This window comes from Kogia breviceps, chromosome 12 (genome assembly GCF_026419965.1).
Source record: "Kogia breviceps isolate mKogBre1 chromosome 12, mKogBre1 haplotype 1, whole genome shotgun sequence".
In the NCBI taxonomy this organism is placed as follows: domain Eukaryota; kingdom Metazoa; phylum Chordata; class Mammalia; order Artiodactyla; family Physeteridae; genus Kogia; species Kogia breviceps.
This window is the reverse complement of record NC_081321.1, coordinates 35,979,227-36,005,806: the sequence shown is the minus strand read 5'-3', so window position 1 is coordinate 36,005,806 and position 26,580 is coordinate 35,979,227. Positions and strand designations below refer to the sequence as shown.

Sequence of the window (26,580 nt, the reverse complement as noted above, 5' to 3'; positions counted from 1 at the left end):
AACCACTGCGCCACCAGGGAAGCCCTGAACTCACAATCTTGACCTCAGAGTACCAGCTTCCATTTCCACAGCAGACTCATCCTCAAAAAAGGAAGTATTTAAATGGCAGGGCTTACTTTGGGCTAAGGCTGGCCCAATGAGCCCAGACCAGATATCCTTGAATTGGAGTAGTATTTGTCAATGAAAGAATGTTGCCTGCCATATCAGTAAACAAAGGATGTTGCAGCCATTAAGCCATCACATTACGGCCACCCCAACAATGCACCCTGAGGAGACTCAGGATGAGCAAACACAGGGTACAGGCCCCAGAGAGCTGAGGTGCATAACAAAGGAATGATTTCAGTGAGCCCAGACTCTTGCATCTTCCCACATAGAAGAGCGCTAAATTCCTAAACTTGAGATACCTGGTTTTCTTTAATTAACAGTAATCTTTTGACGTTCCAACTACCTGGTTTTTGTTGCAAAAACTCCTCTATACCCTGGCTTCCCCCTTACGTCTTCGGAGCAGTCCCTCAGAGCTATCCGAGAGGCTGCGTCCCAGGCTTAAGTAAAGTTTTGTCTGCCAAATAAAACATAATTCTCAACTTTTAGGCTGTGCATTTTTTTTTTTTTTCAGTCAACACATTCTAAGACTGACTCAGTGGGGACCCACACATACTAGTTAATGCCACAACCCTTTATTTAAATGCCTTTTGCCAGTGTCTTCCTCTCTATTCCTTCAGGTCAACTGATTCCAAATTCTTTGGTTTGTTTTTTCTAAAAAGTTTACTTATCACGAAACACATTTTCTTTACCACCTCGCGTATATTCTCTATAAACACAAAAGAAAATGCAGCCATCCTATTTGGCAAAAGGTTTCTAAACTGAATAACAGAACAGTGTAGTGGCAAAAATTCAGGGTGACACAGCAGGTCAGTTTTTCCTCATCTATAAAATGGATGTCCTGGGCTTCCCTGGTGGCGCAGTGGTTGAGAGTCCTCCTGCCGATGCAGGGGACACGGGTTCGTGCCCCGGTCTGGGAAGATCCCACATGCCGCGGAGCGGCTGGGCCTGTGAGCCATGGCCGCTGAGCCTGCGTGTCTGGAGCCTGTGCTCCACAACGGGAGAGGCCACAACAGTGAGAGGCCTGCGTACAGCAAAAAAAAAAAAAAAAAAAAAAAAACCATGGATGTCCTGCCAACTCTACATGATTGTTGTAAGAATCAAGCGAGACTCAAGTGCTTTGTTAACTGTAAGTGCCACAGCTACACAAAATGAAGTTATTACCATTATATCTGCTTGCCAGGAGGGGGAAAAAAAGTAACTTTACAGCAGAATTTATCAAACTCTTTCCTTCATTAACTCCAAGGACTCACTCTCATATCCAGATCAGCCTTCCACCTAGGGAGAAATTAGCAGGGTTTTCATGTAGATGAAACAAAATTAATGGCAATGAGATTCTTATGAAATAAGATCCATAATCCTGCAGTACATTAGCTAATCAAATATTTATACTGTTCTTATTTTATTTTGCATTCTTGTATCCATAACTAGACTGTCCAGGAATCAGTATAATGATTGAGCCTAAGTCCCAATCCTGCTTTTACTATTTACTTGCTGTGTGACCTTAGTGAATTACTTGACTTTCCTGACCCTCAATTTTATCATCCATAAAAAGGGTATTATAATAATAGCACCTACCTAATAGAAAAACCAAGCAGGACTCTGTGGGTTCCCCACCCCCACGTACAAAGGCCCCTTCATGTCTCCTGCCTTGTTTGCAGAGAAGCTGAAGTCTCCCAGGCTTCCCAGAGTCACAAAGGAGCAGGCTCAAGCAGCTAATGATTAAGACAATAGAATCACACATTCAGCGTCTAATGCACATTCCTGAGTCGTTTTACAAATACTGTAACTGTCACCAGAGGAAGAAGGCTGACTGCATGATGACCAGACTGCAGCCATGACAGAAGCTGCTCCACCTTGAGCAATACTGAGTCTATGACTAGCACAATTCCAAGAACTGGCCTTAAGAGAATGGGATTAACACTATTGCTCATAATAATCTATATCTTTCTGGGCATCAAAATCATTGTAGCTTGTTCTACCTGTATATGTAAATGGGCAGGTACAACTGTCAGCAAAGAGTTGCTACAGACCCATGTCGACATCTCCCACTCTAAGAATATGGCACCCCTATGTCAGCAGGAGGAAGTTACAGAAGACACACCTTCACCCATTATCCCACAGAAATGGAACGATGTTCTGACAAGTGGGGATTTGTAAGCAACTTCTGGCTGGAAAGAGCTCTTTGAAGGAAAGAGCAGGAGGCCCCTCTGTCTTGTCACTAACCTTAAACCAGGCACCTCCATGCTCTATTCATTTCTGGCCCTAGCACACCTTTCAAATCTTTTGATAACACAATACTTTACCTAACTTGTTGGTTCTTTCCATAGATCAAAGATGTAGAAATGAAGAATAAGTAATTAACAGATGACCAGATCTCTTCCCTAGCTTCCCCCTCAATAATCTCAAGAACAAACTGTATGAACAAGATAGCATCTAAAGAAAAATGACAAGGAGTCAACAAATTTGCACACCAGCCTGCACATAGTGAGGAATGGCGAGGACTCTGACCCCCATCTAAATGATTAACTGAGATTACTTCCCTTTTTCCCTTTAAAAGCTCTCATGGCCAAGCTTCAGAGGTAGTTTTGGGGTGACACGGAGTCCACTGTCTCCCTGGATTGCCAGTATTCTGATTAAAAGTGACTTTCCCTTTCTACCAACATTTGTCTCTCTTTCTCTCTCTCTCCTATTGATTTTCAAGCAGCGAGCAGCCGGACCCGATTTGGTAACAATAGCATTATTATAACCATTAAATGTACTACATACAGAGTATTTACAATTATACATGGCACTTTGGACATATATACACTACCAAATGTAAAATAGATAGCTAGTGGGAAGCAGCCACATAGCACAGGGAGATCAGCTCCGTGCTTTGTGTCCACCTAGAGGGGTGAGATAGGGAAGGCGGGAGGGAGAGGCAAGAGGGAGGAGATATGGGGATATATGTTTATGTACAGCTGTTTCACTTTGTTATACAGCAGAAGCTAACACACCATTGTAAAACAATTATACTCCAATAAAGATGTTTAAAAAAAAAGCACAATACAAAACAAAACAAAAATTATACATGGCACTTAACATATGTTACTCTTTTTATGTACCTTCTTAGTTTTTAACAGATAGGCATAGAACAGACACTTAACAAATCTTAAGTTGATAGATTTCATTAGAAAATGGGATGGAACTAACCCATGTGAAGTCATCTGGTCTACCCTCATAGGCAGCAAGGCTATATCAAAACAATCAGACTAGTCTCTGCTTTGTCTATTTTTAAACAGTCCATACCATTAGGTTAATTATAGGAATGAATTCCCTAAGTCTGCTAGGATTCCCTCTCTATCCATTTCCACAGCTGGCCTCTCTACATTATTATAGGCTACTGGGCAGCTTACTTTTTCAAAGCCCAACAACCTCAGCCCCATTACTCTTGCCTCAGGGTTAGCAATGTTTACTTTTATTTGAACTCCCAAGTGTAGAAATATTTTAGGCACTATACTGACCCAGGTTAAAAAAATCCTGAAGAACTCAAAGAGGATTACACTGGAAAGTGCAAGAAACCCAAAAGCCACAAAGTAAACTTTCAACAGGTTTCAGTCTTGTACTCATTGGCTGCAAAGAATGTCACTGATTCAACAATTCTGATCGAAACTATTTATCATAGAAGGTAAATGAACATATTCATTTTTACTCATCTCTTTTATAATATTATGAAAAGTGAGCCCCAGTATAAACTGAATAAAGTCACCCGAGGAATAAAATCAATTATAGATGTACTGTGTACTTCCACTCAGACAGACTTTGAAATTCAGTGCTTTAAGCTAATTTCCCTCTTGATATTTTCAGACTTAATTCAGTAACACAAATAATGCTTATTAGTAATATTAATGTACCATATGCTATCTCTGTCAACTTAATAATCTTCTTGGGTTTTTTTGACTAAAATGTCAATCTAACTTCTGGAATCCTACCCAAGAGAATCTATGCAAAATTACAATGAACATATTCTTTCTATATTAGCCATGGGCCCATTCATGAATGCCTATAATTAAGTTCTTGTACACTTTATAATAATTTTACTTGAAATCATGAGATTGGCATAATTTGGCTAATATAAACAGCTACTAGTCCCAGGCACTGTACAATGTCCTTTCAGTACATTTTCTCATTTTATTTTTACAAAGAGAGAAAACGGCTCAGGGATTCAACAACTTACTTAAGTTTGCACAACCAATAAGTATTAGAGTAAAGATTTTAATTCAGTCATCCGAACATCCGAAAACCCTTCCCAACGAGCCTTTTCTACTGCTTTACACTGGAGAGATATTCAAAAAACATTTGTAGTAACACAGCAAAAAAGGAGATTAAGCTACGGAAATATCTTTTCAATAAAGAGCTGCTAACACCACCATCCCAAGGAGAGAGAGGAGGGCTCTAATGAGGGCCCCCCCCCAAAAAAATCAGTTTTTTTGTTTGTTTTTAAGACAGAGCAACAGAAAGTATGACTCCAATTTTTATATTAAGAAAAGCAGGGACTTCCCTGGTGGCGCAGTGGTTAAGAATCCGCCTGCCAATGCAGGGGACATGGGTTCGAGCCCTGGTCCAGGAAGATCCCACATGCCGTGGAGCAACTAAGCTGGTGCGCCACAACTACTGAGCCTGCGCTCTAGAGCCTGCGCGCCACACCTAGTGAGCCCGTGTGCCACAACTACTGAAGCCCGCACGCATAGAGCCTGGGCTCTACAACAAGAGAAGCCACCACACTGAGAAGCATGCGCACCGCAATGAAGAGGAGCCCACGCTCGCCGCAAGTAGAGAAAGCCTGTGCACAGCAACGAAGACCCAATGCAGCCAAAAATAAATAAATAAATAAATTTAAAAAGAAAAGAGAACGCAAAACTATTAAAAATTACATTTCAGTATACTGAACTGACAGATTATTTCACCACAGTTTTAGTTTTAGAAAGTAATAATACAAAAGTTCAAAAGAAATGCACATACTCCTCATTTTCACTTATGTGGCTTAAGTAACTCCAGTCTCATTGAGGGCTCATCAACATACCCTGTAACTCACATCCACAATGGTGGTTACAGGAGTGGGCATACAATCCCATCAGCGCTATTTGCTGGGATTTCTAGGGAAGAGAAGTTACCTGAACTCTTCCTTTCTGTGGATGACATGGTGAAAGTAGGGTAGCAGGTGGGACACCATCACTGCCCTCAGCTACAAGGGGAGAGCTGGCACTGCTGAGAGTCCCTTCCATGAGACCCGAGGGCAAGGCTACCTCCAGAAATGAAAACTACCCCTGAGCCTTTCACTTATTGCACTAATAATTTTCTTTGATATTCAGGCCACTTGATTTGACTTTCTACCCCCTGTGACCAAAGATTCCTAATTAAAACAGAGAGTCAAAAGCCAAGAAATATAAAAAAAGAAGAAGAAGAAGAAGAACATTCTCTATTCCTTCTCTGGTCTTCCCCCAATACAGCCACCTAAAGGGAGCCACTGTCATGCACACATTTTAAAGCAGGTGGGCTTACGAATAGCAGTGCAAGAGCAGATGATGACAGCACAGGGAAAGAGATTTCCAGTTTCAAAAGGCAGCAGTGTTAGCGATTTTACAGCTATGTGCAGTTGACAAACTTTAACTCATGAGTTCTGTATCATAATTGTCACCGTCTCACTAAACTGGCAACTCAGTCCTTTTGGATCAAGAAGACCCTTAAGAATCTGGTGAAGGTTGTGGATTCCAGAGACCTGTAAATATGAAAATAAACCCTTTCCCCATACAGTTTAGGGGATCTAAGAAGTCTCCCACCTCCAAGCCCACCCATGTCGATCTACAGACCTAAGTTAAGAACCCAGGTAGTAGCTTGCGGTCCAGTGGTTAGGACTCTGTGCTTCCACTGCAGGGGGCATGGTTCGATCCCTGGTGGGGGAACTAAGATCCTGCAAGCCGAGCCTCATGGCCAAAAAAAAAAAAAAAAAAAAAAAGGCCACCATCCGTACCTCAGACTCCCACAAGCCTCCTCAAAGATGCCTCACAGATACTGTCCTTTAAAGCAGGGGTCCGCAATCCCTGGGCTGCTGACCGCTACTGGCCCGCAGCCTGTTAGGAACCAGCTCGCACCGCAGGAGGTGAGCGGCCGGAGAGGGAAGCTTCATCTGCCGCTCCGCGTCGCTCCCCATCGCTCTCATTACTGGCTGAACCGTTCCCCCCACCGTCCGTGGAACAACTGTCTTCCACGAAACCGGCCCCTGGCGCCAAAAAGGTTAGGGACCGCGGCTTCAAAGAGCCCTTTCGAAACCCACCCCTCCCACTTGCAAAGCCTTTCACTCATTCATCTTCTAATGGCTGCAATAAAAATAAGGAAGGAATCATGAAGAACATGAACAGAAACTTTTACTATTCTGTCATCAAAAATCAAGTATGATTTTATATGATTACTGTATTTCCCTGTCCAATCAATTTTTAAGCTACAGGAAAAGCTTTATATAGCATTTATATTGGATTAAAGTATTTGTGATTATTTCTATAAAACACAGGACAAAAGACCCTTAGTCTAATCTTTCTTTATATACCACTCCTACAAGAAAATGAGCTTCGATTTAAGTTATTTAAGTATTTCTCTACACTGCATATTTCCAGGAGATTAAATGAGAGACAATCTGTACTATGTCTGAATCTCTCCCATTTAATCTGCAGTGATGAATTACACTAAAATATGTATCTATAAACATCTCTAATAAGACCAAGAAGCAGGTAAATTCAATCACTGCTTCATATTTGAGGAGAGATACGTAGAAAAATAAAATGCTTTATTCCAGATTGTCATGACTGGATTAATACTAAGAAAGTGGTGCTTTTAAAAGTTCAGAATGCATGGTCAAGGTGACTCCTATGTACAATAAATTCATTTAGACTTCAGAAAGCTACAAAGCAATTTGTCACCATAATTATTATCCAAATAATCTCTTACTACTTGTGGACAAATAAAGTAACAAATAAATTAACACAGTATACAGAAGCCACAGATGATGGATTTTCTACATATGTTTGCAAAATATTGATTAATATATACATTTCTATTCTAGTTGCAGATTAGAAGTCAGTAGTCACAATCAGCTTTGTTCAAAGGTTTGTATACTTACTTATTGTATAAAATTTAAAATTCTGAAGGGAACCTTTCTCAATCTCCTTTCAACTTCACATGTGGAAGCTGATAAAGCTTAATAAAACAAATGGCAGGGACACACACTAGGTCTATTAGAAGTCTGACAATAAAACCTTATGTAGTCTGCCTATTCACGGCATTTATCGCTTTTTTGAAATAATTAAAACGTGAACCTGATGTCTTCTAGGTTCTGGCACAGCTGGGTTAGGCGTGTCTTGCCTGTGTGCTCACCTTAGCTAATTTCCCTCTCCTAAGGCAGGTGAGATCCCCCTCTCCATCATATACAGTCTCTGCCATTTCCAAAGACAGTCAGCCTGACCCAGGGGAGATCCAGGATGAGGCTGTAGAGGCGGCCTGGGAGGAAGGAGGCCTAGAAGCAAATGCCTGGACTAAGCCCAGTGCAGGAACCAAGAGGCAGGCCACCTGCCAGAGGATGTGGTAACCAAGGCATATGTGGAAGCAGACCAGCATGCTCGTTCAGAAACGCCACTGGCATCAGGAAGGGAAGGAAAAAGCTCAGAGTGGTTCTCTACTTTTTGGATTCTCAGCACACTTTCAAATATTGGAAATTCTGACCAGGGTACTTTTCTTAAAGCTGTAGGTGCACAAGATTGGGAAAATATCTTTTTTTCCATATTGAAGAATGGGGAAGGAAGGTTTCCAGCCACAGCCAGCAGCACTCCCAGCTGAGTACCAGCTTGGTTCAGTTACCCCGATGTTCAACTAGGTCCCTCCCAGCACCGGGGAACCGCTTTTGAATAGAACTGTTTACTGCCAGGCGCAGATTTCCTCCTTGCCCAGGAGGTGGTTTGCCCACATTCCAGTAAGCACTTGATCTTTCTTAGGTGTCGGGCTGAAGTTAAGTCTCCTATCTCTTACTGCAGGAAACTGTATCCCACTCTTACAGCCCCACTTACAGCAGCCAGCATGGCATGACTAATGAAATGGAGTGAAAAGAAATACAGCTTGATGGCAATTTAGGGTCCAAGATTTCAGGTACCACTGGTAAGCACAGCTAAAGAAAAGAACAGAGGTACAGCTCATGTTATTAACTCTGGGGACACAGGCAGGCCATGATTAGGGTCTGCTCCTGGCAAGGGACAGGGGGTACCACACAGCGGGAGGAAGGACTTCACTTCCCAGGCATGAGAGCTATTAGGAGACACTGATGAGACTAAGTCAGGACCTGAAGAACTAGGGATACTGACGTTCTAGGCATGCTTCTGAGAAAAGAGTTTAGGCAACTGGGGAAAAAAGGACAAGCCAACTTACCTGAACTGAAACACAAACACAAGGTTGATGCTGCACTGATACTAAATGCTGAATTATAAAATCCTGCTTGCCTGGAGTCAGAATTGGTTCCAGAGACTGCTGAGTGGCTGAGCCAGGAGGTGGGGATCAAGGGGGTGGGGGCCAGGTGGGGGGACTGTGAAGGCTGCAATCCAGGCAGAGTCTAACAGCCTGCTTTAACCCAAGCAGTGGGGATGACTAATGGTGGAAACCAGGCTCAAGAAATCATGAGTCACTCTTAAGGGAAACCAACGTCAGTGTCAAAAACTTCTCTGGGAGCTTGCAACACATGTGCTAGGACAAATATTTTGGCATCGAGTATCCTGCACCAGCATTGAATCGCTCCTTCATTCTGGATAGGTCACTGTTACTGTTTTTGTTCTCAGAGCTCTTCAATTACCGAATGAGGCTAATAATATCTGTTTAGAATATTTTTACAAGTAAAAAAAATAAAAACATCAGTAAGAACTGACCTTTTGGAAAAATGAATTATTATTACACTTGAACTCCTTACACTGGAGGAAAGAGCCCACAAATGGTCCACTCTGGACGAATATACTCATCAATAAAATCATCAGCAGACCAGTGCCCAGAAGGAAAGTGCTGTTTGGTTTCACGTCACAGCAGGGCAATTAAAATCTGAATTTCTATAAAATGAGATACGAGTTAATTTTCCTCATACATTCCCTTCCAACTTAAAGAAAACATCTGCCAATTTCCTATTACAGGCAAGGCATTGTATGAGCTTCTAAAAAGATTACAAAGCACGAAAATAACTAAGACCAAAAAGTACTTGGCTTTAGAGTAAAAATAGAATTAAAAGGCTAAGTATTGTTAGTTTGCTCCTTATCTGAGATGTAATATGTTAAGACATAATTCAAAATATTTTTCCAGATATTCTTATAGCTAAAATATACCAGACTGCTATTGATACCCACAATATGAATGAATCTCCAAAAATATTATGCCAAGTGAAAGAAGCCAGCTACACAAAAGACTATATGCTCTATGATTTCATTTGTATGAAGTTTAAGAAACCAATTTATGGTAGTAGATGTCATTAAGTGTTTGCCTGGATTGGGGGGTGGTGACAGCCTGAAATGAAAGGACTATGAAAATGTACTCTGTCTTATTTTGGGTGGGTGGTTATAGAATTGTCAAAATTTACTAAACTGAACATTGAACTGTGCATTTTATAACATGTAAAATATGCCTTTTACATGTTAAAAAAAATACCACTGGACTAAATAAATAAACATTACTAGAATGGAGGGTTCAGATAAAAGCATGGCAAAGGGTTAATGATAGGATCTCTTATACTTGATCTCAATGGCATTTATAAGGAAAACAGGCTCCATTTGAAAGGAATTAGTTGTAATGGATATAACAATAAGTTTAACAATACAGTCATATTGCCTGCTAGATTTCAGTTGTGTATGAAAAGATCCTAACACAGAAAAATAACAGGATTTTTGAAGAGTAAATGGAAACAATTTGCATCTGCTTCTTTCTGCCCTATCAACTGAAAACAAAAGAAGTTTTTATTTGCATCTTCCATATTACCCTAATACCAGGGTACTGGCTATTCACAGTGAAGGAATTCTAGAGAGCGTTTCTCTATTTTTAAATTTATTTTCTTTTCAATATTTTTTTATTGAAGTATAGTTGACTTACACTGTTGTATTAATTTCTGCTGTACAGCAAAGTGACTCAGTTACACATATATATATACAGTCTTTTTTTATATTCCTTTCCATGGTTTATCATAGGATATGGAATACAGTTCTCTGTGCTATACAGTAGGACCTTATTGTTTAGAGAGTGTTTCTCTAGTATTAGGATTTCTCAAGGGGAGAAATTCCTGAGGGGGCACCTCAGGGTCTCTGTGGGGCTTTTCCACCATCACACAAATTCTGATTCATGCTTCAGGGGCTTGGTTAGGACTCTCAGCCAAAGTCAGTCACTTCCAAACAGGAATGAGTCACACCCCACAGCGACCTGGGCAGGAAGAGACCAGAGAACCAGTTCCTGGCTGAGAATCTAGAAAAGGCATTCTTGTCAGCTCCCCGCCCCTTTCAAGTCAGGAGAGGAAAGGGTGGAGCACAGGGAACAAGAGGTACCTACCCCATCTCCCCATCCTCCTCCTCCGACAGCTCAGGGAAAATGCACAGAATTGCTTGCGCCCAACCTCACCTTCTCCCTCAATTTCAGGTAGAAGATTATGCTACACTGAGCTACAACGAAAGACAGAAAGGTACTGGGAGTGACCCACTAAGTTTCGCTGCTTTCCAATGCAGTGCTAACATTTTAGCCCATCTATCAAGGAACGAAGAGGCAAAGAACCGAAAGTACAGTACTAATGCTACTTGCTCACCTTTGCAAGGTGCGTTAACAGCTACTGAAATCAACACAAAGTTCCTGCGTGGAGGATTCCCCCAGTACAGCTGAAGTTGTGAGCCTGAAAACACGTGTGGTGTTTTACACGTCAGTCTAATGTACATCTTGAGCCTTCTTGTAGACCTGCTTTTTAAAGATTATAGTCTAAGTCCATGCTATTTTTAGAATTATGAGAAAAACAGCTGTACTTGTCAGCCATCCCCCCAGGGAGGGCCCAGCCCCCTGAACCGGCTTTGGATACACCCCACTTCTGTCCTCAGCTGTGTTATCCTGGTTCTGTCTCTTTTTTCACAATCTTTAAATATAATTTGCTGGTGATCGGTTGGCATGTTTGTCTTCCCTGCCAGCATGGCTACTCATCGAGGGCAGAGGCCGTTTCTTCTGCCTTGTGTATTGAATTCCTAGTGCCCAGCACAATGCCTGGCACAGAGAAGGTGGTAAACAGACATTAGGTAAATGAATGCATTTCCACGTGCATTTTTGGGTTTTATTTGATCACTTATTAGAATATAAGCTCCACCGAAGATGTGATCTTCTCTCCCTGGTTCTGTATCCTCAGACCTTAAATAGCACATGACCTAGGAGGTCTTCAGAAAATATTTACTGAATTAATAAAGATTGTGAGATGAGATCAAGCCAGTGCTCTGAGCTAAATGAAATCTCTATGTACATGACTTTTTAAAAAAGCAATAGACCTGATTTATGAAGGCCACCGCTAGCAATTCTATGATCAGCTTTCAAAGGGATTTTTGTGTGTGTGTCAAATAAGTCAGTATGGTGACTGAACTCTTCAAAGTAAGTATTTTGGAGTATAAAACAAGCCACTAGCCACAGTTTAGGCAACTGTAACCCTCAGGAAAACCATGATTACCCCATTGCTCAAAAGCCATTTGCTGTGTTGCTTACCCTTAGAGTGTATGGCAAAGCCTGTTAGAAATGTTCACGTCTCCTCTGTGATTTGTAAGCTGTAATATGCCTGTTATAGAAGCATGTACCCAGTGAGTACTAAATACTACCTAAATTTAAATGGAGGCAGGAAATATGAGACAAACTGGCATCTTGTGGATGGAGGATAGGCTGAAACCCAGTGGACAACAAGAACTGCAGTTCTAAGTGCAGTAACTGAAGGATGTAACTCTGGCTTTTATTGAAAAGTCACTTCTAGGAAAGCCTTACCTATAAAGCAAATAACCTTAAACTCTACTGTATTGGGGGATTAAATATAGCCTTCTTCCTTTTCTTTTGCTCTCATCTACCCAAATGGAATGGAATATCTAACTTTTCTTAGGTCTGATGCTGCTAGAGGGGGCCTGGCAGTGTTTAATTTCTAACAGACTGGTGTAGGCTGAATCATTCCCAAACTTCAAGCTTACAAAATGAGAAACATTATTTCATATACCTATTTTGCAAATTAGGTATGGATTATTTTATTTTTTTAATATCACTAAATTCAAAACAATTCAAACCATAAGGGTAGCAATTTCTCTGTGTGTTCATGTCTTCTGTTTTATCATTTTGATCCATATCACATCCGTCTCTTTTAACAGGTTTTACTTGACTTCAAACTTTTCAATAAAACTCAATGAACAGACATTTTAGTCTCGTAGCAAATTAAATATTTTAGAATTTTCCCATTTAAAATAACTGACCATTCAAATGATAAGCAAAATTACATATTTATTTAAAACTACATATTTTATTAAAAGTTTATTTCACTGAAAGTTCACATGCTCAATATCAACCATACCCTGTAGACTTTGATAAAAGATACTTTCAAAATCTTAAATTCGCTACATTAAGAAATGCTCCTATTTCTCACACATTTTCTTTAGTGTAAAGACTATCAAAGTATCATTTCAATTTCATTATGAATCTTTATCCTATATTCTCTTACCTTTCTTACTAAAATTATATATATTCAAAGGGATGATACAATTCTATTGTGAAATCCATCTACTGGAAAATTCAACTTAGGTTACGCCAGTCACTTACACTTCTCCATTCTTAGTTGCTTTATCATGACTATCACTATTACTTACTGGCCTATTATGTGCCTGGAAATGTCCCTCATCCTTTTATATGTTAATTTTAAACTTTATAACAATTCCGTAAAGTATCATTACCCTTTCTGTATTATTATCTCTACTACACTTTTCTAATATGGAAACCAAGGCTCCAAAGTTTTATGAACCTGTCCAAGGGTTGATCTGTATCCAAAGGCCTACCTTTCCAATCATACCACACAGCTCTTCAATAGTCAATATCTGTCATTCATCTGCTCACTCATTCAACAAAATTGTATCGATCACCTATGCTGTGCCAGGCATTAAGCTGCTCACTGAGATGATAGCCTCAAGATGCTCACAGTTTAATGAAAAAGACAAAAAATGACAGTGAGCTATACAAGTGGAAGAATGGTAAAATCGCTAATAAAAAGCAAAAGAGATACATCTGAGTTAAAATATAGGTAAAAGCAGCTATCTATAATACTACCATTAGGTCATAATTATGGAGGGCTTTTAGTGTATCAGGGACCACAATCCTGCGAAGTAAGCTTTTTAAAATCATCATTTTTAACACAATCACCCTTGAAGTCGGTTCTAATATTAGCTCCATTTTACAGAGGAGGAGAAAGTTATGTTAATCACTCAAGGTCACACAATTAGTGAATGTCTGGACTAGAATTTCAACTTATATCTGTCTAAAACGTAAGTTTAACGAGTGGTGCCCTCCACCTCTGCAGACCCAGGCTAAGTGTCTGACAAAAGTACTGAGACAGAGGCAAGGTAACAGACTCAACCGAGGAGGAGGAGCTGATGTGGATAAATAAAAAGGACCACAGCCCAGCAGAGTGGCCCCTTTCTCCCTCACCACATATATTCGTAGTCCAACAGGACACAGGTCCACATCCTTGGCCAAGGTGAGGCTGTCTGTAACAGACGGTGGAAATGATCTTCCAACACAGGGAAGTCATCCTTTTCTTTTGCCTCCGGTATAAGTACCTCTAATGAAATTCAGGTTTTCATCCGCAAATCCAAACCTCAAGAAAAGATCACTTTCACCTGATCCCTAATACCTACACTTATCCAGGGCTTTGTTGGGTGGGGGTGGAATCCCTGGGGCCTCGCCTCTCCTTCTTCCCTCCACATCCAAGCGGATGTCGATTCCCAAGGCATCCATCCCCCAGCCCTCTGAGAGCGGGGTTTGCGTATGCTGAGGCAACAAGGGGCTAAGAAGGTCCCCTCTGAGAGAGGCAGGGTAATCTCCAATTCTAGAAGACATTAAGAGGATGAGTGGCCCAGACTGACAGTGCCTACATATATACAATGATCAAAAATTGGGAAAGGGGTGGTGGGATGGATGTGAAGGTCAAGTCAAAGGTTTTTACCATAGGTCAACAATCTCCCTTCACTGCCTTGTGACTTCCCTCCCTCCACTAAATGGTGAACACTCTGAATGATCCTCCATGTTTCCACAATTCAGTAGTGACAATGGAGAATCTCATCATCAATCGTTCTCTCCCCAGTTCTCCTGTGATACTCTAAAGGCTCTATTTGTAATAAAAGCTATTCACTTTTTACTTAAAAGAAGTCTTCTTCCTCACTTCTTATGCATTCAGTTACATGATGACACATGGGGGCATACATACTTGGTAAGAACTGCCTGACAGCAATTGGGAGGATGGGATAAGCCACATGTGCTACCAATGGAAATACAATCCCTACATTTATAAGCCATTTATTGGGAGCCAAGTGTCAGCTGTTGCAACCTTTTGCTAAGATTCCCTGAAAGAGATTCCCCCTGAAATAGGTTTCCTGGAATCTGAGTAACACTGTCATTCTGTCAGAAGATCAGTTAAGAGTATAGGAAAGCACACTCAGTAATTATCTCTTTGCAGAAACCACATGCTATTCTTCAACTCTTTTATCTTTAAGTACATGTGTCTGCAGCACAGCCACGGTCATGATCACCCTTAACCTGACACTTAGTGGACAGTTCCTGCATGCATAATATGACACAGAGCAACACAAAACCAGGCAAGGACTTAGAGCTCCCCGAGGTTAAGAGTAACAGTTCCATATGTATAGCTGATTCACTTTGTTATACAGCAGAAGCCAACACAACTATTGTAAAGCAATTATACTCCAATAAAGATGTTAAAAAAAAAAAAAAAAAGAGTAGCAGTTCCCATGACTGCTTTTAAATTTAAAAATTCATTATGATGGTGATACTGTAACTGCCACTCAGATAGTGTGAGTAAAAAGGCCCCACACCCCCCATTGTACATGCCTCCTTGCACCCTCCTAGCAACCCCACAAGGGCTAAAAAGACCAGCTGAGAAGCCAAGAAACTTGCTGCAGGTGATGGATTCTAGGTGCCAAAGCCAACCACTAATTCAGGTCTTCTGAGTGCAGGCCTGTCTCCTTCCCTCCTCATGGTTCTGCATCAGCACAGCCTTCACAGGCTCTTTCGTTTTGTGTGTGTTTTTTTTTTTTTTAATGTCCTCTTTAGGGATTAACTTTCCCCAAAGAAACCAAGAAGCTCAGTCTTTAAAGTCTACTTTCCCTAAGTAGCATCTAAGATCAGTGAGTTTACACTGTTTCTTCACTACCTGTATTACATAGAAACAAAGGGTGGGTTTTATTTGTTGGTTTTTCTTTTGTTTGCTTAGAAAAAAGTATCTTATGCTTTACACAGATTGAGCATTCAGGAATTGTTTAGTAAGTAACAGTAGAAGGAAATAAAATGATACAACAAATGAATGCAATTGTTTAAAATCATAATATAAATTACAATAAAACACTGAAAATAATGTTAAGGGTCTGAGTTTTATATGTGGGGAGGGTGTATTATTTTTGTTTAAAATTTAGTGGGGGGCTTCCCTGGTGGCACAGTGGTTGAGAACCTGCCTGCTAATGCTAGGGACACGGGTTCGAGCCCTGGTCTGGGAGGATCCCACATTGCCACGGAGCAACTAAGCCCGTACGCCACAACTAGTGAGCCTGTGCGTCTGGAGCCTGTGCTCCGCAAAAAGAGAGGCCGCGATCAATGAGAGGCCCGCGCACCGCGATGAAGAGTGGCCCCTGCTTGCCACAACTAGAGAAAGCCCTCGCACAGAAACGAAGACCCAACACAGCAAAAATAAATACATTAATTAATAAACTCCTGCCCCCAACATCTAAAAAAAAAAAAAAAATTTAGTGGGGAATAATTTTTCTTAAAAACTTTGCAGAAATCAGAAAAAAAAAATTTTTAATGCTTAAGTCTGTGTCTATGGGATGCCACAAGAAAAATCTAACCATCATCCTGTCTGTGCAAAGCCAAAGACTATTTTTCAAACGTCTAGATAGAATGTCTGAAGAATCATAAAAAAATCAATTATGTAAACACAATCTTAGTTTATATAAAACAAGCTTTATAAACAAGCCTGCAATTTGCATAATTGTACTTTGTGAAAGAACATCTATTTACATGACTTTGACTTTTGGCTAAAGTTCTGCCAAAGTTAAAATAAAAATTATAGAAAAGAGAATTTTAATGACTAATATCCTTTCTTCCCCCAATTTCAAGTATTTGTATTTTTAAATAATGTAGGAAATAGTAGAGTTTCAATGTCTTAGACTGAAAGCATTAAATATAAAAGCAACATCTGGACTTCACAAAAGAATATATTTTCTTTCATTTGTATTTTTGGCTGCTGAATAACTTTACTGCAGCAAGTTCCTTCAATTAGTATTCAGACACGTACCCAGGGCAGTAATAATACCACGGCGGAGAAAGCTGCCTATTAACCCTTCAACTTGTCTTCTGTGCCAACGTTCTTTCTGATTTGGGGCCGAATAGTATCTGGATTGCTCTTTGGTACATGTCCAAAATATTCTATTGTTGACATTTTCACCTAATATTCTTTAAACTGGCTGCTCCTTGGGATGGCTGCTAAATTAGTTGCCTTTAAAAAAGCAAGACAAAACCAAAGGAAAAGCAAAAATGGCATAAGACAATTCTCACAATCTCTACATTTACATGAGTTACCAAACAGTCAAGAAGTATGTTTCCTTGGTTGAAGGTGATTGGAAATGATGTTTTTCTGTTCTAAAAATCGTGATTTTTGCACAGACCCAGGCCTGAAAGATTTGTATCAAAAGCAGATCAAGCAGCTTAAATCTTATAGCAAACAAAGCTTCCCATTACAATCTAAAAAACAATCCCTTAACAAATGTTTGGGACTATGTGAAAAGCATTATTATATGTAGGCTGTAGCATACAAAGGGAAATAAGATAGCACTTCTCCCTCTAAGACTATACGTTTTGTTAAGATTTACTGAATTGACTGGAATACAAAACACAAACTGATATGTATGATAACATAAGAAAACCTAAAGTATTAGCTAGAGTGGAAACTTCTATAAAATACAATGATTTTAATCTAACTTGCTACAAATAACGCTTTGAGAGTTCAAGACCATCCTTTAACTTAAAGCCTGACTGTGGAATTCTTAACAGTATAGTATAATATTCCCCCAAGAATGTCAGCATTTAAATAATATCTCTGAGGTAAATCTTCACAGGAGCTTTTAGTCTAAGTTTATTGGTTTCTAAGAGGAAAAAAACCCAAATGTACAGCAATCAACATACGTGACTGTTACAACCCCTTGAGAAAAAAAAAAGGGGTGGGGGCATGTGTGTAGAACTCTTTTCCTCTTTTAGAGCTCTGTTTGTGTCAGATCCAAAGAACAATTGAGACTTGTAAGAGGACTGGGGAACCTTTTGGAAAGCAATTATTTGACTTGAGAGTTAGAACATGGAAGATAAATTGTGACTGTGGATTTGAAACTGAAAATAACAAAAGGTTTATGCAACAGGGTAAGACCGACTATGTTCAAAGAGAACGACTTTAAGAATAGTTTGCTTTGTTTTGCTTTTTAGCTGTCATACCCTGGTAAAGAATACATACATATACATACACACACACACACACACACACACACACACACACACACCCTATATACATATGAGCCACTTGTCATAGCAAATAAGGCAAGGGCAGCTTCAAGGGTGATTTGTTGAGAAATCAGGGAACATTTAGGAATGCTCAGGAAACTCTACTGTTCTTGCTCCTTCCCTCACCTATCTGGCTTTTCCTCCAGGGCTGGCATAGGCACCACCTCTGTAGAGCCATCCTGGATTCCCTTAAGCAAGGTTACATGTTTTATCCTGACCCTGGTACACAACTTGATTACAGTACAGCATTAATCACAGATGACTGCAATTATCTATTCACATATCTGCCTCCTTCCAAGATAGTGAGGTACCAGAAGTCACGGACCACAGAACCTAGAAGAGTTCCTGGAAGAGTATGTACAATCAATGTTTTTATTTTTATAGCAGGTGACTGTGGGCATCTCCAGGTGCCAAAGAAGAGAACTCCATGAGGGCCATAAAAACCACTAAGTATTATGTTTATTATTCATTCATTTATTTAATTAAATAATTTAATTTATTTGTTTAAATATTCAAAGTAATTCATTTATTCTTTCTTTCCACAATGATTTGCTTGGCTTCCACTGAATATCAAGCACCATTCCAAGCACTAGGGACATAGCTTAGAACAGAAAGTACACACAAAACAGCTGCCTTTGATAAGCTTTCATTTTAGAGGGTGAGGAAGTAAGAATTTTCTTAAATTATAGTAATGGAATGTCTACAACATTTGGGATATTTTGCATGACCTAGTCTCAGACCCCAAGAAATTCACATTCTAGTTGGGGGGATTAATTAATGCAAAGATAATGAACAGCCAAAGTACAAGGTGAATGCTAATTGCGTGGAAGAGAAAAATAAGGGGTGTGAGCATTCATTGGTGGGTGCTTTGGGCTAGAGGGAACAACAATAGCTTCCCGGGATTGTGAGGGGTTTAGAAGGAGAGAGAGCTGCTGAGAAAGAGGAGGAGAGTCTAGTATTACTGGGAAGGACAACGGTCTGAGCTAAAGCAGAGGAGAAGAATGTAAGGCTTGCTGGAACAATACAAAACTCTCCCCTCCTGCACATCTGTTCTCCTCCACCTGCCACAGCTCTAAAGTCCAAGAGTCATCCCAGGCTCCTCTCTGCTTGCTGGACACATTCGGTCTCCAAGACCTTAGAGATGCTGCCTCTTTCATAAGCTCTCAGACCCACTCCTCTCTATTCTCATGGCCACTGCAGGCCATTTCTGAACCTGACTACCAGAAAGGCTTACCTCAAACATCTCCCCTCTCCAACCCATTTCCTAATGCACTGCCAGGGAGATCTTTCCAAAAGCAAATTTGATTCTATCACTCCTTTCCTTATAACCTTTCTGGAGCTCCAAATCACCTACAGGGTAAAATCCAAAACCCTTAAAACATTTGGAGGATTTCTTCATGGGGCCACACCCCCCCGGCCTTCCCAGCCTCGTGACTGCTCCCTTCCACCATAGGCAATACTTGACAACTCCAGGCTCTCCTCCTGTTCTTTATGCCTGCCTGCTTCTTCAGCACCTGGCCCAACAATCTAATCTCTTCTGTGCAGCGGTCTCCCAGCCTCTCCACGGCTGTGTATGTACCTCAATAACAGCACTTACTGCAAATGGCTGGTTCCATGGGACCCACCTCTCCACAGCCAAAGCCTGCGTCTTACTCATTTTTTGCCTCCCAACACCTGATCCTACAACTAGCGCAGGCTTGCTCAATTAATGGTGACAAAGCAAAACTGATGCTAGGATCAGATTTGCAAGTGATTAAACATAAAGTTTGTAGTGAGGGGCTAGAGATAGTGCAGGAAGATAAGTCTATATAAGAATGTGACAGTGAAAAGGGAGGCAACAAAGACACTTGGGAGGTAGAGCTGGATCATTATCCCTTAGAGATAATGGGCCTCTTCCCACCCATCCCCCACCCCAATGACAGGACCATTAGCTGTGGGGATCAGAGAGTAAACTCTACCATGAACGGACAGGGAATCCAAAGTGGTCAAAAAATGTCACCGGCCATTTCAGTGAATGAAGATGCTGCTGCCATAAACCCATCAACCACTGCAGCTACCCCATGATGCCCCCTGGAGGGGATTCACGATGGAGAAAAACAGGATGCTGGCCCTAGATAGTTAAGATGAACATTAAAGGAATGATTTCAATAAGCCCAGACTCTTGCATTTTCCCATACATAGAAAAGCACTAAAATCTTTATCTTGAGATGTCTGTTTTTTTGTGATTAGCAGTAATCTTCTGATGTTCAACCACGTGATTTTGATTTTGCTTGTTTGTTTGTTTTCCCCCAGCAAAAAACTCCTATATAACCTGGCCTCTCCCTTACCTCTTTGAAACAGTTCCTCAAAGCTACCTGAGAGGCTGTTATCCCAGGCTATAGTCCTCAGTAGGGTCCCCAAACTAAACATAATTCTCAACTCTTAGGTTGTACATTTTTTTTCAGTTGATACAAACAACCATTTAAACAAAAAACCTTTTGCCTGAACTATCTGAAGTGTTCCTGATAACTCCCTTCTTTTCTGAGAATACTTTTCTTTCCTCAGTGAAGTTTGAACAACAGAAATGCAAGAAACAAAAGGGCATACTAAATATCTACATTCTGGCTATAAAAATTATTTCTATCACTTTCTACATCAAGAAGAAGAGATGTTAAATTCAATTTACTGATTAATGGGGTGGCAGGGTGTGTGGCGGGGGGCGGGGGGGGAGGTGTTTCTGGAAGCAAGGCAGCTAAAGATACTCTTCCGCAGACCAGGCGCACAGAACCTGCCTCAACACGTGATCTCCACCAGCACCAGTGCAATAAAGGCCATGAGCCAAATACTTCCTGCCACCACTGCCTCAAGATAACACCTGTGGTTGGTTGTTGGAGCCGATTTAGAAAATAAGTGGCCTTTTGCACAAATGCTCTCATGCCAATAGGCTGCCGCTTTCACAAACCTTTGGGCACAATTTCTAGTGGTCATGAGTAAAGCAAATATGGAAAGGACACCATAGTGAGATTTACCATCTTTGATTCTCTAGATTAGTTAATGCCAAACAAGGAAGCAATCTTCACACTTAAAGCACTAAATGTGCTTCAAAAATAAGCAGAAACCCACAGGTTAAAAAAAAAAAAAAAAGCAGCCCAAATCCCAGTCTACCAAAGGGCACACTTCCATTTACATATGTAAAATATTTCTGTGATGTAACCAGGGACCACATCTAAATAGTTTTTCTTTTTGCCTCTTGCAAATTAATTGATCATAGATGTCTTACCCAAGAACTTATGTCAAAATAACTCTCCTGCTCTGAATTATAAAGTTAATAACTATAGAGATATTTCATAGAAATCTTCAGTACCTGAGTGGGTTTTAAATTATTATACAACTATTAGTTGTGACAATCAAGTACTAGGAGAAATATGTTAGTCAATAGCTTGAACACAGCCCTGCATTACAAAACTAGAGGCAGAGGTTAAAATGATAATCTTCATTTCACCAGAGTCTCCCTTTCCATAGTTTTATAATTATTTGATAAACGTCTGTATACCATCAGCCTACTTCTGGTGACATCCAAAAAGGCTTATTATTTTCAATGACATAAACTTTCCATTGGCATGGTAAACATCTCTTGATATAAATCACTGCAACCCACATTAAATTTGTATAACAACCCCAAATTGCTGAGACCTGATGATATTTGTTGACATAAAGTATGTTGACTTGACCCCTATATACACTAAAGTATTAATTTCAGTAGACTTTGGAGGGTGGGATGCAAGAAGAGTAGAGAATATTTAACTTTCTTAAATGTATCTACGCTGTTTGACTTGATACAACTATCAGGTCAGCACAAACTAGCCCAAGTTAGTTTTCTTTCTAAATTGAGATCTACTGATAGCAGGTTGGAACAAAGCTCAGAGTCTCTTGCTTACTTCAATTTCCATTTGGTTTTTTACCCTTATTTACCACAACAGATGAGTGTTTTCCTATGAAACAGACTGTGCTAATTTTATAACTTTTTAAAGTTTGTTCCTATGATTTATATTGTATGAAATCATGATTTACTTCCGCAGCCTGCTAAATAGGAGCATTATATATTATCTGACAGCTGGAGTGACGTGCTGAAAAGGGCATCAGTATGCACAGGTCTTGCAAGTCAGAAAACCTGGGTTTGAATCTTAATAAGCTGTGTGAGAAGCTAAGCAGATGAACCTGTGAGCTTCAGTTTTCTCTCCTATAAAAAAGAATACTACTATTTGCTCCCTCCATAAGAATGGATACCTAATAAACTGTTCTCAAGTGAATGAAAGGTAATGCTAAACCATGGAGTACAATCCCTTCTATTAAATTTGGTTTTGGATTTAAATGAGCAGTGCCTACAATAGCCAAGACGTGGAAAGACGTTAATTGTCTGTCTACAGATGAATGGACAGAGATGATATGTCATGTATATATAATATATATATATGTTGTGGAATATTATTCAGCCATGAGAAAGAAGGAAATCCTGTCATTTGCAACAACACAAATGGAATTTGATGGCATTATGTTAAGTGAAATAAGGCAGAGAAATACAAATACTGTATGATATCACTTATATGTGAAATATAAAAAAGGTGAACTTACAGAAACAGCAGAATGTTGTGGGGGGAGGGTGAGGAGATACTGGCCAAAGGGTACACTTCCAGTTAGAAGATGAATAAGTTCCAGGGATCTATTTACAGCATAGTGATTAGAGTTCATAATACTGTATCTTATACTTTGAGAGAAGATCTTAAATGTTCTAGACACAAAAAACAAATGGTAATTAAGTGACATTGCGGAGGTGTTAGCTAACTCTACGGTGGTAATCATTTTGCAACTTATAAATGTATCAAGACGTTGTACACCTTAAACTTACACATTGTTATATGTCAATTATATCTCAATAGAGCTAGAAAAACCAGAAAAACAAATGAGCAGAACCTAAAATGTGAACGAGAAACCACATCTATCTCCTAAAATTAAGTTACTTCTAAAGTTATTAGAGAAGAATGTATTAGGGAAGCATATATTAGAGAAAAGTATTAGTACACGAGCAGGAACTGTTACGTTTTTTAAACTGATTTGGCGTCCAGGAAACTGAGTCGGAGTCTGCCTGGTAATTTAACTGCCCGTCTTCCAGACGGACCCAATATGCCATCATTCCCTGCCAGTGTTCTCTTTAAGGACCAGATTTTCTCCCCACTGCTCCAATTGCTTTCGCCTTCCTCACCTCCTCCCACTCCGTTTTAACTCTTAAACAGCTCTCCCTCCGTTCTATCCACTCTTTCTAAGCACTTTTAACCAGAAATGGGGCACCGGGGCCCTCTGGACGGGTAGGAAATGCCTTGCGGTCCACCCAGCCTAAGGGCTTCCTCCTCCCATCCGTTCCCCCTCGGGCGCTGCGGACGGAAAAAGGATCCTGGCCCGCGCCCGGTGGCCACAAATCAGTTCCCGGGCCGCCCCACCCAGGCCCAACCCTCCGTCCCAGAGCCACGCGTCTGCTTTCACCTTAAGGATTCAGGCGGGTCACACCCCTGCTCTCCCAAACCGGGCGCGCTCCCCGAACCCCGCCCACGGGCTCGCCGCCCGCGCCTCTTCGAGCCGGAGAAAATGACCCAAAAGTTGTTGTTCTGAGTCAAGACTTCCGCGCTCGGGGGCGTCGCCGTATCTACCGTGACTACTCAGGGGCCGCGTCCCTCGCCCGTCCGGAAACTGACCTTGGGACCGGCGCGTACCCCGCGCCTCCCCGGCTTTCCCGGGGGCCGCCCGTTCGCCCGCCGGTCAGCGGCGCGAGGCAGCCGCACTGCGGCCCGGGGCGGGCGGCGCGGGCTTCCCCCTTCCCCCTCCCCCCTCCCCCCACGGCCCCCCGCACCCGAGCTCCTCCAAGCGGCCGAGGGTCCCCGCCAACACTTCCATTCCCGAGGGTGCGGCGCCCACGCGCAGTCCCCGACTTCTCCCGCTTTGGCTCGGGCTTTCGGGAGCGGACGCGGGGCCCCGCGCCGGCCCACCTCCGGAACCCGCGGCTCACCGATATCCCCATCGTCGTCGTCGTCCTCCTCCAGCTCCATTTCTAGCAGAACGTCCCTGGTCATCATTTGCATGGCTCCCCCCGGAGACGGCTCGGAACTTGGCGTGAAGTTGGGGGCTTTCGGGGTCCGGAACGACGGCGCTCTGGCGGGGCCGGCGCCCGGGCGGGGACGCCGGGGCGGGGCGGGGAGCGTCTCGCTCCCGGCTCAGGGGCCGCTGTGCTCAGCCCGCGCTCGGGGAAGCCGAGCCCAAGCGGCCGCCGACCTGAGCCCTGCGCCCAAGGCAGCCTCTGGCCACCGGAGCCGGGCCCGGCCACTGAGCATGCCCAGTGAGCGCCGAGGCTCGCTGAGGAATGATTGAACTTCCCCCGGTTTATGAGGCTCTCAGAAGGAAGTCGAGAGAAGAGAGGGAGTAGCCGGCGCCCGCGTTGTGCACGCGACTGAACTCGCCGAAGGGGGAGGCGAGACCACGCGAGGGTGGGAGTGGACAGAGTTCCCCCGAACGTTGCCTCCAAACGAGGCTGCCTTCTGTTCCAAGGTCATATATGGGCACGTCCGGGGCCTCGCTCTCTTTGGCATCTGTTACGAGAGAGGGGAAAACGCTGCGGGAGCTCCCAGGCAGGACCCTGAAGGAGAGCGCGTTTGCATGGTGTTTAAAGACGAAGTGGGGGCCAATGGCGGATGTTAAAGTATCAATTACTCTGACTCCAAGTGGGGGAACGTGTATTCTATAGGAGAATGGGGCGGGGGTAATTACAGAGGAGGTCAAACTCGTAGATGAGAAACAACAGAAAAAAGACCCAGAGAGCGAGATCTAAAGAAACACGTTCACGAAAGGCAGGAGGATTTCCGCCTCAAGTGAGGTTAGGAGGCTGGAGAAGCGCCACCTTCCCCGGCCCGCAGGAGCGCGCACAGGGAGTGGTCGGAAGATGATCACGGAGCGTGCAGCGTATGGGGACCTTAAAAACTTCATCCTCGGTGTTACAAAGGCAAAAGAAGTGAAGACCTGCACTATGGGTTAGGTGTAAACTCTTATAAAGCACTGTGAAAAAACATCAGAACCAGACAAACAAAGTACTGAAAGTTGAGGCAGAGAGTTTAAGAACGCAATGCTGGAGGCCAGCATTTGTAAGACAAATACAAAGGGATTTCTGCTTTTAAGATACATGGGGTAGTTTGTTTTTTTTTTTTTTAGCTGTACGCGGGCCTCTCCCTGTTGTGGCCTCTCCCATTGCGGAGCACAGGCTGCGGACGCGCAGGCTCAGCGGCCATGGCTCACGGGCCCAGCCGCTCCGCGGCATGTGGGATCTTCCCGGACCCGGGCACGAACCCGCATCCCCTGCATCGGCAGGCGGACTCTCAACCACTGCGCCACCAGGAAGCCCAATGGGGTAGTTTGAACTGCGGCTTCCTGAGATTCATCCGCAGAACTTTTTTTAAAGAAGCTGGTGAATTCAGATGGGTCCATTTTGACTTCTCAAAAGGGCTAGAAGGTGTATTTGTAATCCTTGTTATATTCATTGTTCCCCTAACACTTATTGAAACGTTTTATATTTTTTCCACTTAATACAGAATTGTTATGATAATTAGAATAAATATTCAGATAACACTACATCTACCGTGCATTTTATTCTATATATTTACTTCTGATGTTTTCATATGAAAGAAAGAAAACACTGAGATCAACTGTAAGTAGGAGTGGGAAAACAGCTATGAATATGCATGATAAGACATGAGGAAATTACTTTTAAGAAAATATCCGGGAAACATTATACTTACTTCTTAAGGAAACTTTTGGGGAAAAAATTATTTCTAATATAAAGAGAAACCAATAAAGTACTCTGAAGATAGGAGGGTGGGAAAAAAAAGATGGAAGGATGAAGAAGAAAAAAAAGTGAGAAGGAGAAAAGATTGTTTTCTTTTAGTGAACTCTTTCCCCAATGCTTATGGGACCTACTAAAATAGAAATTCCAGAGGTATTTTGGTTACATGATTAATATTCACAATTTTCATTTAACAAATGCATATGGTACTTTTTATGTGCTAGGCACAGTTCTAAATGTTTTACATTCAGTCATTTAGAGTTGTTACCACTCTTTCAGGCGCAGAGCAATTGAATAACTTGTCCAAAATCACACAGGGAGTAAGTGACTGAGCTGGGATTCAAACCCAAGCAGCTTATTCCAGAATTTGTGTTCTTAGCCACTTTATAAACCACTTCCAGAGATATTTCTAAATCCATTTTTTAAAAATCACTTTTTTTCTCCCCACCAATTCTAAGCTCTAAAATTCCTACCAACTCCCTGCCACAGTTCTTTCCTCAAATTGCCTGGTTCTTAGGGCCTAAGGCTTTGCTCAAGGTTAATTAGTAGTTAGAAAACTCTTGTGATTGATTTTGCAACAGGTTTCAATGTGTCATTTGAAATTCTTCACAGACTTTAGAGTTTACATTTTTCTTGCTTGATAAATGTTGCAGAGAAACATTGCTGACCTTATATGTAAAGTGACTGTTGCTAGAAGGGAAATGAATTATTTACTTTGGTTAGCTGTAAGTCGATTATTAGTAAATTCCATT

At 41.7% G+C, this 26,580-nt stretch overlaps 1 protein-coding gene across 9 annotated transcripts in view; it reads right to left on the bottom strand.

The window, feature by feature from the left end:
- ANO6 (anoctamin 6) overlaps positions 1-24,606 on the bottom strand; it is a 203,784-nt gene extending 179,178 nt beyond the window's left edge. For 2 of the 9 annotated variants that reach the window (XM_067009134.1, XM_067009137.1), the window contains exon 1: positions 24,008-24,485. Coding sequence is in view for 3 of the 9 variants with exons in the window: in XM_059081599.2 (XP_058937582.1) it covers positions 24,008-24,080 (73 nt within the window). In the remaining 6 variants the exon portion in view is untranslated. Of the gene's footprint in view, positions 1-23,487; positions 23,607-23,696; positions 23,806-24,007 lie in introns of those variants that run through there. The other 7 variants (XM_059081599.2, XM_059081597.2, XM_059081595.2 and 4 more) reach the window with 7 other exon arrangements.
- Positions 24,607-26,580: the final 1,974 nt, after the last annotated feature.